The following is a 15,400-nucleotide window of genomic DNA, read 5'->3' as shown; positions in this document are numbered from 1 at the left end:
GAGATTGCAGTAGGGTTTATATTTGAACTTTTTATTTGAACGGTTTCAGATGGAATGAGATGGAGTTAATACTGGCAAAGGGAGGAGAAAAGGGGACCTGAATTTAAGACTGATATAGTCTTGCCTAGAAACAGATTCATTTTTAAAAGGCACAACTCTCCAGAGTCCATGACTTCCAGGGGAGGCTGCGTACAGGGCTGCAGCCCGGGAACCCCCGGAAAATGGCCAGTGGATTTTATCAGCATTGTTTTAAAGTAACTTTTTCTGAATGCTCTGCCACAAAATATGAATAATCATGAAGCTGTTCAGACTCAGGCTGTACTATGCATTCAAGAGAAGGTATGACTCAGCCACTGCCCAACAGAACTGCACGCCAGAGACACGGATTTCCATGTGTTTAACTGTGCTCGGCTGATTGAAATCAGGCCACAGGCCTCAAAGAAAATGTCTAAAATTGGCCTCAATGTTCTATTTCCAGCTCATTAGCTTCTCATGGAGCATGGCGTCTGTGAGAGAATGCTGAGGATGCTTAGTGAACAGATGCTTTTCAGAAAGGCGGGGAAGGAGGGGAGGGGCACGTGGCAGAGAGGCGCAGCCGCCACGCACCCAGCAGCGGCGTGTTGGACAACGGGGGCCAGTCAGCCCAATTTGAGCTGTCTGCAGAGACACGGGGTGACCAGGAGGGACCCCTGCCTTCTGGGGGCAGCGTCCACTGGGACCCTCTCTGTGTCAGGGACTCAAAATGAGTGAAGAGGGCCCTTGGAGGGAAGGGATGCACCAGGCAGGTCGAGGAAGCTAGAGAGGATTTGGGATGCCTACGCCTTTACAGCATCCCTCCCCTGCATGGAAAATAGGGTGATGCTTCCGGTGTCCTTGTCCTGGAGGGGACTTGGAGGCAGGCCGGGGGGCCAGTCAGAGATTTGCTGAGGTGAGTTCAGAGTGCAGCTGGGACGAGGTGTCTGTCACCTGTGTCTGGGCATAGAAGCCTTGTAGCCAGAGGCCCCGGGGGACCGGGATGTCTGCATTCTGTGAGCTCAGCCAGATGGGTGACCTCAGCGGCCATTTCCTCGCTGGAGAGAGGGGCAGTGCTCCTTCTCCTCTGGGCATCGAGAGGACAGGCCTGGCCCGTCATGGCCTTCAGAGATGCAGCGTGCTCTCCCTGTGGAGGGGGTGCCGGGGGGCCAGCGCAGAGCCTGGCGTCATGTGTCTGGTGGGTGGGCCCCAGGTGGGCCTTGGGACACTCACTGTGTGGGTGCTGTTGTGTCAGATCCCTCACATTGTGTTGTGTTCAGGACAATGCCATGGTGCTGGGCTTGATCGAGACCGTTGACACCGTCATGGGCCACATCTCTTCCAGCCTGGACGCCGGCAAGTCCCAGGCCGCCATCATAGGCTCTTCTTCCATGGCAGGTACCGGTCAGCTCGGTGCAGGATGCGGCCGTGGGCGCCGGTGGGGGGGCGGGAGACTCGGGAGGGCAGCTGGCCTGTGGGGTTTGCTCTGACGGCCCCGCTCTCACCTGCACGAGCAGGTGCGTACATGTCTGCTCAGGTCCACGCACACACCTGCACAGGTGTGCACACACTCGTGCACAGGTACGCACGCACCAGCACACGCATTTGCACACACAGGGTGTAAATACACGGACAAAGGTGCGCACACGTGCAGGTGTGCACACACACACACACAGGTGCGCACACACACGTAGCAGCAAACACACCATCAGCTCAGACAGACCTCTCTGCTTTTCTAAACTGTGTTGCCCTTATGCAACATTACACTGTGGAGGGAGAGTGAGGTCGGGGCACGTGTGTTCAGCCGTGATGTGGACACAAAGCTGCGGAAGCGTTTGATGGTGACTCGGGGGCCGGACTGATGTTGTGTGACAGTCGTCTCTGTTCAGAACAGGGGTTGGAAAGCAGCAGCTCCTTTGAGTGTCTGTGGAATGAAAGGTACAGAATCAGGTTCTGAGAGCAGCTGGAGGTTTGGCCTAAATCCGCTTCTCCAAGATAATGGGCGCAGAGTCCCACTCGCGCTGACTTCACGGCCCCTCCTTTTGGAAAATCTTTATTGAGGGGGCATCGCGCTGCTGATACTCTCCCACAAGAGCCAGACCCTGGGACGGGGGTGAATGGACCCACGTAGGTTAGTGTTAGTGGGAATCTGTCGGCTGAGATAGTGACTGATGGCTGGAAGGCCGGCATCTCCGGCACCTTCTTTCTCCTGTGTGTCATGGGTCCTCCAGAGTGGTGAGGAGCAGCCCTGAGCGCTGACGGGCTGCTTGAGGGAAGAGGGGTCACCTTGGGCCACGAGGCCCCCACAGTGTGTGGCCGGATGGACATGTCAGCCATACAGTGGAAATGACTTCCCTGGACCCTTATTTTTTTAGGTCGTCATTGTCTAGAGGTAATTACACTGCCCAGGGGAGCTCGTTCTCTTAGCAAAAGCAGAAGCAGATGGGGTTTTACAGCCCAATTTCCTGCGCTGTGGAGCTTGCTGACTGTGGCTTCCTGTCTTTGGCTTGTTCTCAGAGTTTTCTGTGGCCAAACTCCTACCCGAGACCATAAATTCCTCCCACTACCGCTTCCCAGCCCAGGGTCAGAGCTACATTGAGGTTCCCCACGAGGCGTTCCGAAGCCAAGGTGAGTGTGGTTGCTGAGCCCGCCCCGGGCCCTCGGCCCTTGCAGATGTGTGCCCAGCTGTTACCTGGCGGACATGCCGCCCTCAGGCCTGCTTGCTTGTTCCTGCAGGAGCAGCTCTGGGCCAGCATTTCTCAGGGGGTCTTGGCAAGCACCTGAGATGCTCAGTCAGAATGCTGATTCCAAGTGTGCCCCAGCCCCTAAACTGAAGCGGGGAGGAGGGCTGGGAATCTGCACGTTGGACAGGCTCTTGAGGTGATTCTAGTCCACTGTAAAAGACACCTATATCCTCCCGGATTGGCACAGGGACCCGTCAACAGGATATGGAGAGCCGTGGCCATCTCCCCTCCCCCACCCAGGTGGCCTCAGGCTGGGTGAGGGGTCTGTCTGCCCAGGGGTCTATTTCTATCTCAGTGGGCTCAGGCAGCTCTGGCCATGTCAACTGCAATGACAGTCCCTCTGGTCTCTTGAAAAGTGAGTGTCTCCACGGGCTCGTCCCTTGGGCAGTCGGGGGAGTCTTGGATTCTCAACTCCTGACATTCTGGCCGGAGGATATGCGATTCCGAGACTGGAGACCAAGAGCAGCCTGGGTGGTGTAGGGTCATGGTGTCCCCTCCCCAGCAAGGAGTCGTCACTCGCCAGCCCTCAGGGGCCCACCTCTGCTCCCTCGACCTTCTGTTTGGCCTGTGTGAAAGGTGCCTGGAAATGTCAAAGGACACCCCGCACACACGTGGGCTGAACTACAGAACGGGGGGTGTCTGGGGATGAGGCTCTGATCTGCCAACTGCACGCGTGATCTCTGCTCATCTCACACCACCCGGCTGCACGATCTAGAAACCCTTCGTTTCTCACTCAGCGGGGCCGCGGCCTCGTGCTTGGCCCTGTGGCAGCACGACGTATTGGTCACAAGGACCGACTGGTGGCTGGAATTCCTGGACTCCAGCCCTGGTTCAGCCGCTTACCGATTGTGTTACTGAATGGGCCTGCGTCACAGGCTCCTCATATGTAAAATGGGGACAGTATTAGTACTGGACTCATGGTTTCAAGAATTGAATGAGCAAAGCCCTCCTACCTGGCACACCGTGAGAGTGATACGATGCTTAATATATCCCTGAGATGTTAACGCAGTCAATGAATCTCCCCGAGGAGCTCTGGAAGACAGCTAACCGCTTCCTCCTGCACGCGTCCTCTGCTAAGCGAGTGGAGGGACACTACATAAAAAACGATTCCTGTTTCAAAGTTGTCATATAGCAGAGAGGTGGATGTAGCCAGAAGGCATGAAGGACACCTGCGTGATCGCCGCCACTTGTCATTCCCGCATCTGCTGCCTCACTCGTGCGTTCGCGAGGCTGCAAATGCTCCATATGCCAGCAGCAAACGGGACGTGCTCACCCAGAGGCTGCGAAGCTGGAGGCTGGCGCTGTGGCCGCTGCTGGAGCAGGGCCGTCTGCCCTCAGAAACTGTAGCATTGCTGGCGAGTCAGTCTCTCGCCAGGAGCTGCGGCATCTGTGTGTCTGGATTGGCTCAGGGCAGGAGCAGGCAGTCGTTGCCGCGGTTGAATCCACAGCTGAAGGGTCACAAAGTTTCTACCCGGGCTCATGGAAAATTCCACCCCTGAGCGTCCCTCTCTCTCTCCCCTGGCCCCAGGAGCTGCCTCCAGGGTTTTGGGTGTGAGGGTTGGCCCTGTGCATTGCTGGGCAAGTGGGTTTGGCTGTGGGCTCTGCCGCTGAAAGGCTGACACATGTCTGTAACCCTCTTTTTCTGCAGCCTGGACCACCATCGTGGGCCTTCTCTACCACAGAATGCACGATTACTTGGACAACATCCAGCCAGCCAAAACCAAGTGAGTGTCTCAGGTCACACAGCAGGGAGAGGGCAGCGGATTCTGGGACACCCAGACTGGGACACCTCTGGGACACCCCCAGCTCCCCACCATCACAGGCCTAAGGGTCCTAGAGGACTCGCAATGCCAGCGCCTGGTGCTTTGCTGTTAGAGCCCAGACACGCCACAGCCCTTTGAGGGCGACGCGGGACCTCGGACACTGGGGCTTCAGCAGGCCCTGGGCGTGCAGGCTGGCAGTGCAGTGGCCAGGTCAGGATCCCACTGGGAGGCCGTGGACAAGCGCCTTCACTGCCCAGGCCTCGGCTGCCACTTATGTGTGCTGGGAGCAACAGTGCACCCCCGCATCCATCAGGGCTGGTTAGATACGTGGGCTTCGGCAGGCAGCAGGGAGGACGGGGGCTCGTGGGACGAGGACGGCTTCAGGCACAGCTGGACCCAGGGGCCCAGGGGAAGCCTCCTGACCTGGTCGCTCTGTCTCCCTCCTATGCTTCCCTCCGTGCTGGCTCCTTTCCAGGCAGGCCCCTCCACAGAGGCATGGCTGGCTCCGGCAGCTCAGGCCCCATGGCTTCGAGTCCTGAGGTCTCAGAAGGACAGCAGGCTCTTACGCCAGTGTGTGCATGGAAACTCAGGGATGGCTGTGATTGGCCTGTTTGGGTCATGTGCCCATCTGACTCCATCCTGGCTCCCTCCAGTCACGGTGGCCAGAGTGTTCTGCCCTGTCATTGGTCAGGTCTGCTCACATGGGTGCTGTGGAAACTCGGGGAAAGCTGTGATTGGCCCGTTTGGGTCATGTGCCCATCCTGAGCCCAGTCATGGTGGCCAGAGTGTCCTGCTCTGTCATTGGCCAGGTCTGCTCACGTGGCCCCTGTGGCCTGGCAGTGGGTCAGCCCACCCAGACCCCAGGGAGAGGCTGGTTCCTCTGAGGGGAGGATCGGGGTGCCCTGCTCTTCCCCTCTCGTGGGGTCCCCTTGCCCTGCAGGGCTGGGCTTCTGGTGTTGGCGCTGCCACCGGCTGTGCCGACCCCTCTGTGATGGAAGCAGCCGCTGTTTGAGCCGCCGCCAGATAGAGGATGGGTGCCGAATACCTTGTAGCTGGGCACGTACCTGAGCCCTGACGGCATGTCTCCGATGCTGCCCCTCTCCCACCCCCGGATGTCCGGAGCCTTGGGGAGGCGGTGGGGTCAGGGAGATGACAGCCGCGATTTTGCTGTACACCTGGGTCCCATTGCCCTGGGAAACCCTTGACGGGTTTCCTTATAACTGAGGGAAGGGGCCGGCTACTCTTGATGTGTAATTTCCAGAATTCTTCAGGAGAATTGTCAAAGGAAAATACCATCACCTTTCCTCAAAAAGATTCCTTCTCAACTCTTCGGGGGATATTTCTCCAAATCCAAGATTATGAATCAAAAATGGACTCTTCCTTGGCTCCCTTTACTTACCTGCAGCTCTCACACTGAATGCTCAGGCGGAAGCTGATTTGTCAGTGAAATGCATGAAATGTGTGTTTATGAGGCATGTCTGAGCCCATCTGTGGGCCAAGGGCAGGAGTGTGGGGAGAACAGTGTTTGTACCGCCATCCACATCTCCCTTCTGCCTCGAACTAGGAAAGGAAAGAGAAGGTAGAATTGCTTTCACCGACATCTGTGTGTACACACATTTCAGGGGACAATTCTCTGTGACCGAGTAGAATCATGATTCTAGCCAGCTGCCGACAAACTTTTCCATAAAGGGTCAGAGAGTAAATATTTCTGTTGTTATGGGCCACGATATCTCTGTCACAACTACCGAGTCTGCCGTGGAAGGCTGAAAGCAGCCTCAGACAATACACGAAGGATTGGGAGTGGCTGTGTGCCAATAAAACTTTATAGGATCAGGCAGCCACCCAGGCCCGTGTTTGCACACCCCTGCTAGCCACGCCGTTACGTCAGTGCTAGCTGCGGTGCATGGGGGGGAGAGGCTGAGTTTGTCCTGCTTTGGGGGGTCCAGGGATGTGCCTAAAGCTGGGCAGATGGAACAGTCCTTCTCAAGGCCTTTAGACTCACCTCCTAGCTGTCCTCACTGCCCCAGGCGACCACAGAGGGGACTCTTGGGAGCCTCAGAACCCGTGCTGCCATGGCCCGGATCACCGTGTCAGCTCCTCTTGTCCCTGCAAGTCGTGGGCTCTGAGACTCGCACAGGCAGCTATGCCCCCTCGTGCCCTTTCCGCCTCTTGCATTATCACCCGTGGACTGCTTGAACCCTGTCAGCTGCAGATGCGTGCTCAGTTGGTTTCCCGAAGTCAAAACAGAAATATTCTGCAGTGATGAGAGCATAGTTTTCATGTGCAGAATCTTCAGCTTGGGTGAAGGTGTAAGGGCGGCACTTAATGCAAAGGTATCTCATTGTCAAAATTAACCTTGAAGAAGAAGTCATCCAAATAGCTCACCAAGCACAGTCCCTCTGTCTGTTGTGTTCTTTCCTGCGGCATCAGAACGGGACAGAAGTCGACCAACAGTGTTGTAGTTAGCACAGAATTGGGTGCTGGGTACCTGGCTCTCTTCTCCCGGTGGGGCCCTTATCAGTGGTGTGAACCTGGGCGATGCCTGGCTGTCTTTGGCTGTGTGCTCCCCGTCTAGAATAGCGGTGATGATGGTACAAATGGGCGAGGCTGCCGTGAGCACTAAGTGAGTTGACTGTTTAAACAAAGCTTGGTGCTCTTAACATGGCATGTAAGTGTTTGCTTTTATCGCCTCATAGGATGAGTGGAAGTTCTGGCCGTATTGGCTGTGAGATAACTATCAAATCCACACACAGGTAGGAGCAGATGAGCGGAATCTGCACATCGCGCTCGGTGTTCCTGCTCGCCTACACAGCCACGTCCCTTCCCTTGTAGTATTATGCACTGCGACCTTCACACATTTATGGTTTTTGTAAGAACAAAAGGTGCTGTGGGATTGTAATGTCCTCTCAATCCCCCTTTGGGGTGGGGTGGAGTCAGCACGTGAGTTTAGTGCATGAAGATGGGGGCGAGGCTGGGACAGGGTCTCCATTTTCACAGCCAAGCCCTGGGTGGGCCTCTCCAAGGGCCCAAGCAGCCACTGCCGGGGCAGCGTCTGAGTGTCCCCAGGTGCTGGGGGGGGCATTTAGCCGGTCCCTGCTATAGCACCTGCCCCATCGTGATGAGGACTGCTCAGCTCTTACCCATGCTTGATGGTCGTGCTGTGCCAGGCAAGTAGCCAGGACAGTCTTTTCCTCTGAGTGGGGCCAGGAGTCCGAGCTGGGCAGGGAGTCCAGAATCATCTGCTCCCACTGCCCCTCCACAGATGGAGACCCGGGCTGAGAGGGGATGGGACTTTACGGCTGCCAGCTGGCAGAGGTAGGGCTGGGACTCAGGTCTCTGGGTTTCCATGTCTTGTTGACAGACTCACACGTGCTTCTGACGGGTGAGTTCCCAGAGAGTTCGGCCTATGTGTCTGCACATGTTCTTCTTTGTAGAGTAATGCCAATCAGTCAATGCAGAAGGAATGACAGAATCGGAAAGACACCATCTTGCAGTCCTACATGTAGTTACTGATCAGGGCAAAAGTCATCAGCGGGTGTGGACACCCCTGGGTGACTGGTATTCAGGGGACAGAGTCATTTGCTGCCATCCCAAGGGTACTTGTTAATTTACAAAGCGAGCAGGGCATCTGAGTGTGGAGACAGCTGGCAGACATCACTTCAGCCAGCTGGTCACTCTTGACATCATCAACAGTGGGACGTGATATCCTGTGTCCCCTGATGTGACACGGTCGGAGGGAGTTAATGTGGCCCATGGAGTAATCCTGCCCCAAAAGCTTGGTCTGGAGCCCCTCAGGAGAACACAGCAAATCTACAGTAAGTGCCATTCTGCGAACTGTGGCTGGTGCTGCTGAATGTCCATGGCAAGAAGGAGAAAGAGCCCTGGGGACCGTTCCAGAATTCAGGGGCCTTCAGGGATACGCTCCCTAGCAGATGCACCGGCCTCATGGGGACCACGCAGAGCTCTGAGGCACAAGGCAGGGAGAAGGCATGACGTCACGTTCCCGAAACGGTGTCAAGATTCCGAGGGTGGATTGTGCCGTGGTATGCTGGGGGCTGTCTCCAGGTTTAGAAGGTACTTGCTAAAGTGTGGAGGGGGAGGGGTGTCATGGCGTGTTTCCTCGCCGTTCCGCCAGAAGGAGAGAGAGAGAGTGAGAGAGTGTGTGTGCGTGTGTGTGCGGAGCGTGTCTGCCAGGTGAAGCAAACGTGTTAGAACGGTAGGGGATGGGGATCTAGGTGAAGAGAGAGTGTTCACTGTCCTCTTTCTAGCAAATTATCTGTAGGCTTGAGGGGGAGAGGGGTTTGAGTTTCGTTATTAGGTAAAACTAGTCGAGGGAGGAAGAGGACTGTACCCGCAGCTCCCAGAGACGCGGTTAGGTGTGATGACGCAAATACAGACAGGTAGCAGAATTCTCCACCGGGCTTTGGAGAGCGGGTGGGAGGCAGGCAAGGTCCCGACCAGACAGGACAGCAGCAGAGGGCCGGGTGTCGCTGGGGGTGCCCAGTGGCTCCACATCTCAGGCATTTGAGGGTAGCTTTCCCAAGTCGAAATTCACGCCAACAGGCATTTGCTGATTACTGACTGTGTCAGGCGGGGCTGGGCCTACAGTGAGGCAAGTAGGCACCGAGGGTGCGACTGAGGACAGGTACTCGTTCCTGGAGTCATACAAGTGCCGCACACGTGTGCCAGGCCCTGAGTGTGGGCACCTCCTTAAATCCTGCCCCACAGGCTCCTTGCCTTGCCCTGTCTTGGCCCTGAATATCACTTTAACCTCGAAACTCCACGAGACAAGTACCATATATATCAGGCAGGATTCTTTGGATTGGGTTGTAAGGGTCAGAAAACCTGGCTTGACCTGTCTTAAGTAGGAGGGTACTTGGATCACGTAAGCAGAAGGGCTCACAGGCATCTGGCTTCAGGAGCAGCTCGATCCAGCGTCCAGTGAATGTCACTCGGCTCTGTCTCTCTTCTTCCTTGGGCTGGGCTCCCTGCCCAGTTCATGTCTCCCCTCAAGACTGTAAGCCACTGCCAGGGCCTCCTCCTGGCAGGACATGTAGGGAAGACATGTAGCAGAGAGAAGCCAGGGTCTCTGACCCACCATTTTCCTTCTGAGTCTGGTTGCATCTCCTTGGACTTTCCTGGATCATGTACTCACCTCTGAACAATCCCCACGGCCTGAGGGAGGCGGTGGACCGAGTGGGTCAGGCCTGGGCAGCAGGGCTTCCTCCTCAGCTGAGGACAGAGTCAGCGGCAGAGCATGGGGTCTGGAGGTGGGGAAGGGGGCGGTCACCTGGAGGAAGCTGAGGGCCTTTCTCAGGAGAAGGAGCGCACGCGAAGCTGGGGAACCGCAGGCGCTCCTGCACTGCCGTCTATCGCACCGTTTTACAAGCAGGGCGGTTGAAGTTCAGACGGGGTAAGCCACTTACCCAAGGTCACGCAGCAGAGTGAGTGGGATTGCTGAGATTCACACCCCCTGCTTCGACCCTTCTGTTCTCCGCACTCCCTGGGGTCCGCCTTCTTCCACTGTTATCGGCTCTGTGAGGTCAGGGGCCCCATGCTGCCCGGGGTGCCTGTATCCGGCCTGGCAGGGCAGGTACCGAATGCTGGCATTGAGGCTTCGCCTGCAGCACCGCATAGGTCTCCTCCGCGGGTCCCGGCTTCCGGCCGTGGAGAACAGCGGGTACCGAACAAGGCAAATCCAACTTCCATCCAGGGGAAATTTCAGTCTCAAAAATCAGCAGAAACATTAAGTTCTAAACCTGGGTTCTGGCTGCGTGCCCTTCCCCTTTTCCCCATTGGTAATGATTTTTTTATTTACTTCCAAGAATTCCTGAGGCAGCAAATTACAAGAACCACAAGCTGTCTGCAGCCAGCTACCTGATTGCTCTGGAGGTGTCCCCGCCGCCCGTGCTCTCCCAGAACCTGTCGGGATCTCCGCTTGTCACAGTCCAGCTCAGGCACAGGATGGTGAGTTCTCGTGGGTTCGCCCTCACTCCCGTTCTTCAGCCTCGCTTCGAGCACATCGGGGAGTCTGGGGGGCTGGAGAAGGCCTCTCAGATGGCACACGTGCTCCCTGGGCTTCCTCCCCAGGACAAGGTTTTCACACGGCAGTGGGACGGGGTTGGTCTCGCGGAGTTGACGTTGGGTAAAAAGGCTTTCACAGATGTGCGTGCGTGCACGTTTCTGCTTGACGGTAAATGTCCTTCTCGGCGGAGCGGGTGTGATGGGCAGCTCTCACTCATCTTGACAGTAGCCCTTAGCAACATGCAGTGCTCTCTTCTCCGTGCAAAACACGCTTTGGGGCTGAGGGTGGGCCGTTTCTCCACTGTTTTGAGTTGTGAGTTCTTGGTCCTGCTGGGTCGTAACTGGAATTCTGTCCATATTCGCTTCATCGTTGTCCACAGGTAAGAATGACAAGTGTCCGGGGACGTGCTCTGTCCTTTCAACAATACACAGCTTCTCTTTTGCAAGGATATGTCCCGAGATACAGTGTTGACTCAACACCCGAATGTCGTGCTGTTCAAGGCCTTTATTTAAGAAATCACCGCGTTTTTGGTCATTTGGAGTGTGCTAAAGACATTTCTCTCCAAGATTTTCTACTTTGTTCCATTCCATCCCGTCCCATCCCATTCCACCATCCTTAACTGAAGACCTACTGTGTGGCGGCCACTGTGTTCTGGACCCCTCTCGTCTGTCCACGTGGAAGTGTATTTTCATTCCCTGGGTCTGCACGGGCCTTTCCCACCACCTGCACACACAGTCCCGGCCTCAGAATGCCCTGGCACCTGGCTTCTCTCTTTTTTAAAAAAAAATCACAAAACATGAAAACAATTTTAAATTGTGTTAAAATATACATAACGTAAGATTTGGAATCTCAACCATGTGTAAGTGCACCGTCCCATGTCACGAAGCACATTCAGGCTACTGTCCATCCCCACACTCTGCCGTCTTCCCAAACTGATGCTCTGCCCGCAGCCCCTGGTGCCCACCATCTACTCTCTGTCACGCCGAATCTGACTGCTCTGGGGACCTCGTGTAAGTGGGATCCTCCAGGGTTTGTCCTTGTGGTTCTGGCTTATTTCCCTCGGCACCGCGTCCTCAGGGTCCATCCAGGTGGTAGCTCATGTCAGGATTTCCTGCTTGGAACGCTGAATGGCGTCCCGTTTTCATGCACGTAAAATACGCACCGTCTGTGCCCACCCGCCCATCCGTGGACGTTGGTTGCCCCTCCTTCTGTCCGCAAGGTTGCCGTGAACGTGGGTGTGTGCTCTCTGTCCCAGGCCCTGCTTTCGGTCCTTCTGGGTGTGTGCCCAGTGGTGCTGACAGGTCACAGTCCTAGACTGACACCGTGCCCTGACTCTGTTCACACTAAAGCCACCCTTCTAACTGCAAAAACATTCTCAGGGTGCCCAGAGATCTCTGGCTCACCACATGTCCTCTGTCTTCGATGTGTAGACACATTGGACCCCATCGACGTCAGTGCACCCTCGGCCCCCTGCCCCCACCTCACTGGCTCCCAGGACATGTTCCTCTTGGGGGGCCACCCCTGTACCTGCTGGCCCGTCCCTGGAGCATTGCCTCCTCTGACTCCGAGTGGTGTCCCTATGACACAACCGTGTGTTTACTTCTCTGAATTCATGGAAATGCTGAGATGCCAGTGTCACCACATACTGATGTCACTGAGGACCCAAACCCACAGTGGCCCCATGGCCTTAACATGAAGGCCCTGGTCAGGTAGGTTTCCCAACTCCGGGTGCCCTATGGGGTGTGTTTCCCCCAGGCCTGTCCATCTTCTGGGCTCCCGGTTTCTGCCCCAGTGCTGCCCTTCCCTCTGGGTCTGAAACTTGGTGCCAACCTGGGTTCCTGTCTGTGGGAGCCACGCAGGACCCGCTGTGACCTTATTGTCAGAGGGTCCCCTTCCTGGCTCAGAGCTCTCGTTCTTACCAACTTCTGCTAGGTCAGGAGCTTCCCTACTGCTCCCCTTGCTTCACCCCCCTCCCACATGCCCAGACTGACCTTCCAGAAGCTCAGACCAAATGACCCCACTCACCTATCTAGAATTTTCCAAGCTTCCCCGAAGAAGAACGTAAACCCTGGCATCAGGGGCAGATCTCTGGCTGCATGTTCTAGCCCGACTTCCCATGTGCACTTCTCCCTCCAGGGAAGTTGGAGTGCTGGCTTTCCATGTTGGGCATGTCCTCTTCCCACCTCCCGACCCCCACGAGAGCCGTCTCTGCACCCTCCCAGCACCACGATGGAGGACTGTGCAGCCCCACCGTGTAGCCGGCCTGGGGGGTTCTTGAAACCACTGAGCCCTTCCTCACGGGGCCTGGCGTTGAGCTTTGGTGCAGGGCAGTGGCTTGGTACCTGCTGGGTGGGTGAAAGCTGCACTGAAAGTTGGCGGCCCCAAATGAGTAGCCTTGTCCTCGAGCTGTGCTGGCATCTGTGTACAGTCACATGGTTCTTTCCGTGGAGAGGACGCTCGCCGCTGGGGCAGAGGTCCTCCCCGGCTGCCGCCATGGGAGCCCCACTGCCGCCATGCAGAAGGATGAGCTCAGAGGCCGTGGAGGTTTGGTCCCGGTGAGGTAGAGACGTTTTTAGTGCTTCTGTGTTGGTATTATCACATGGCACGGAGAGAGTGTGAGTCTGCAATCAAGCAAGTGTATATAAACGCAGAGAAGGCTTGTTTTAGAAGACCCTGAGACCTTGTGTGTTTAAGGCTGAGGTCAGGCAGGACGGGGCGGGCTCAGTGGCTCGGGTTCAGGGCCTGCCGTCCTGGTGTGCGGCGACTGGCACGCCGCTCCAGAGCTGGTACGGATAAGAGCAGCACGGTAACAGGTGGCTGTGAAACGTCTACACTGTGGAACCGTTACGGGTAAACACAAGGGTGGATAAGTCCTCTGAGAAGCTCGTTCACTCACATGTCCAGTTGTTGGTTTGCTCTACGGATTTCAGCTCTGTGACGTCGACCGAGTGACCAGCCTCGCTGTGTCTCAGTCCGTCAGGTGTAATAACAAACACGGGGCTGATCACACGCACCCACGGGGCCAATGCGCTCTCTTGTCCTGCCCCCGGTCTTCCGTGCAGCCACAGAAGCCAGCCTTGGCTAACGTTAGCAAAGGGAGTTTTCCAGAAGGACAGCTCATAGCCCACGGGGTGGGGGTGGGGAACTCAGCCAGGAGGCCCTGTGCTGGTTTTGTCACTTTAGCCGCATGAGGTGAGTAGGAGCCGCCATGCTCTGTGTCCGTGTCCCTGATCTAAACACAAAACCTCAGGAGGGAGAGCGAGAGGCTGTGGCCAGAAGGTGGCAGGGAAGCAGGTGTTGCTCCCCCAAGAGCACACGCGTGGTGCAGTGTCAGTCCGCGGGGGCTGGGTGAGCGGGCGGAGGACTGCACACAGCGCTGATGGCCATGTGCACTTGGCCGCTGCCACCTCTGGATGGGGAGATGCGGCTGTGCACGCTGTGGAGCGCACGTGTGGACGCATGACAGATTCTAGTGTCGAATGAGCAAACCTTCCAGAGGGTCTTAAAAACAAGGATGAGCGTGTATTCGAGCCCCGGTGAGGACCGCTGCCCGGGATGCGTGACCTTCACAGACGAGAGAGAGGAGAGTGAGCGCAGGAAGGAGTGTGTAACACGGGGCTGCGTATGCTTTCGTGGCGTCAGCAGTGACGTCACGGTGACCAAGGACGTCCCAGAAGATGACACACTCGACCTTGTGCTTCTAGTGTGTGCAGGTTTGCAGTCTTCGGAGGGATGGGCGCTCGCGGAGGTTTTTACTCTTATGTTCAGTTTGACGTGTTTCTCGCAGGTTATTTGCTCACGACGCAGACGGACAGCATGTGCTGGGGCGGAAACGGACCCCTGCTCTGAAGGGTGGGGAAGCCCCTCCAACCTCGGCAGGAGTGGAGCCTCCCTGGGGGATGGGTGCAGGGCCCAGCAGCGGGAAACGTGGAAGGTTTCCTTTATCAGGAGCAGCCAGATTGTTCTCCGAGATGCCCCAGGCTCACAGACAGGGGCTGTTTCCCTGAGCGCAGGGCCTGGGTGCCTTGACCTCCAGGGCCCGCAGCTGTGAGCGTGAGAACGTGGCGCTGGGACCCCTGGCCTCGGTCCTGCGGTTCACGGTATGGGATTTGGCTTCCTTGGGGTATCGCCACAACTTGTGATTTTGTGAAGAGAAGCCGTAAATCTGGCTTTTAAATTATATCTCTGCATTTGTACTGTTGGCAGCTAATTCACATTCGCCTTTAACCTTGTCAACTGAAATGTACCTGGGTTGAAGTTCAGCCCGTAGGTTGCCACTTTATGAACTCTATTTTTTCTTAGCTTTTTATTTGAAATGGTTTTAAACTCACAGAAAAATTGCAGGACAGTAGAGTTTCCGGGTACCATTCACCCACCTTCCCCCAATTCTACTCTTTAAAAGTAACTACAGAAGCCTGGAAACGGACAGTGATGTTACCGCACTGTGGACAGGCTTCAGATGTTCTCAGTTTACCCACTTAGGGATGTTTTCTGTTGAGGATCTGGCTCTCGAGAGCTCCTCCAGCCATCCCTCGTTTGGGACGATCTGATGTCTTCTCAGGATTAAGTTGAGGTTATGCATCTTTGACAAGGAAACCACAGGAGTGAGGTCAGGCCAGTCTTACCATGTCTCATCAGCCTGTATCACTTTCCTGTGGTGTCCTGACAGCACCACAGCGGGGCGGCTGAGACAGCAGAGAAGTATGCTCTCCTGGTTCCAGAGGCACGGGGCCCTGGTCCCGGTCTGGGTGTAGCACAGGTCCCGGTCCAGGTGTGCCACAGGGTCCCGGTCCAGGTGTGCTGCGGGGTCCTGGTCCCAGTCCAGGTGTAGCACAGGTCTCGGTCCAGGTGCGCCA

The 15,400-nt window shown here is 56.3% G+C and overlaps 1 protein-coding gene across 1 annotated transcript in view; it reads left to right on the top strand.

The window, feature by feature from the left end:
- ADGRD1 (adhesion G protein-coupled receptor D1) overlaps nt 1–15,400 on the top strand; it is a 124,021-nt gene that overhangs the window by 39,097 nt on the left and 69,524 nt on the right. Inside the window, exons 11-14 of the mRNA XM_034637898.1 lie at nt 1,293–1,410; nt 2,530–2,640; nt 4,405–4,480; nt 10,345–10,486. Coding sequence (XP_034493789.1) covers nt 1,293–1,410; nt 2,530–2,640; nt 4,405–4,480; nt 10,345–10,486 — 447 coding nt within the window. The remainder of the gene's footprint in view (nt 1–1,292; nt 1,411–2,529; nt 2,641–4,404; nt 4,481–10,344; nt 10,487–15,400) is intronic.

The sequence above is a fragment of the Ailuropoda melanoleuca genome, chromosome 12 (genome assembly GCF_002007445.2).
Source record: "Ailuropoda melanoleuca isolate Jingjing chromosome 12, ASM200744v2, whole genome shotgun sequence".
Classification (NCBI taxonomy): domain Eukaryota; kingdom Metazoa; phylum Chordata; class Mammalia; order Carnivora; family Ursidae; genus Ailuropoda; species Ailuropoda melanoleuca.
Note: the sequence above shows the minus strand (reverse complement) of the source record. Positions and strands in the feature narration are given on the sequence as shown.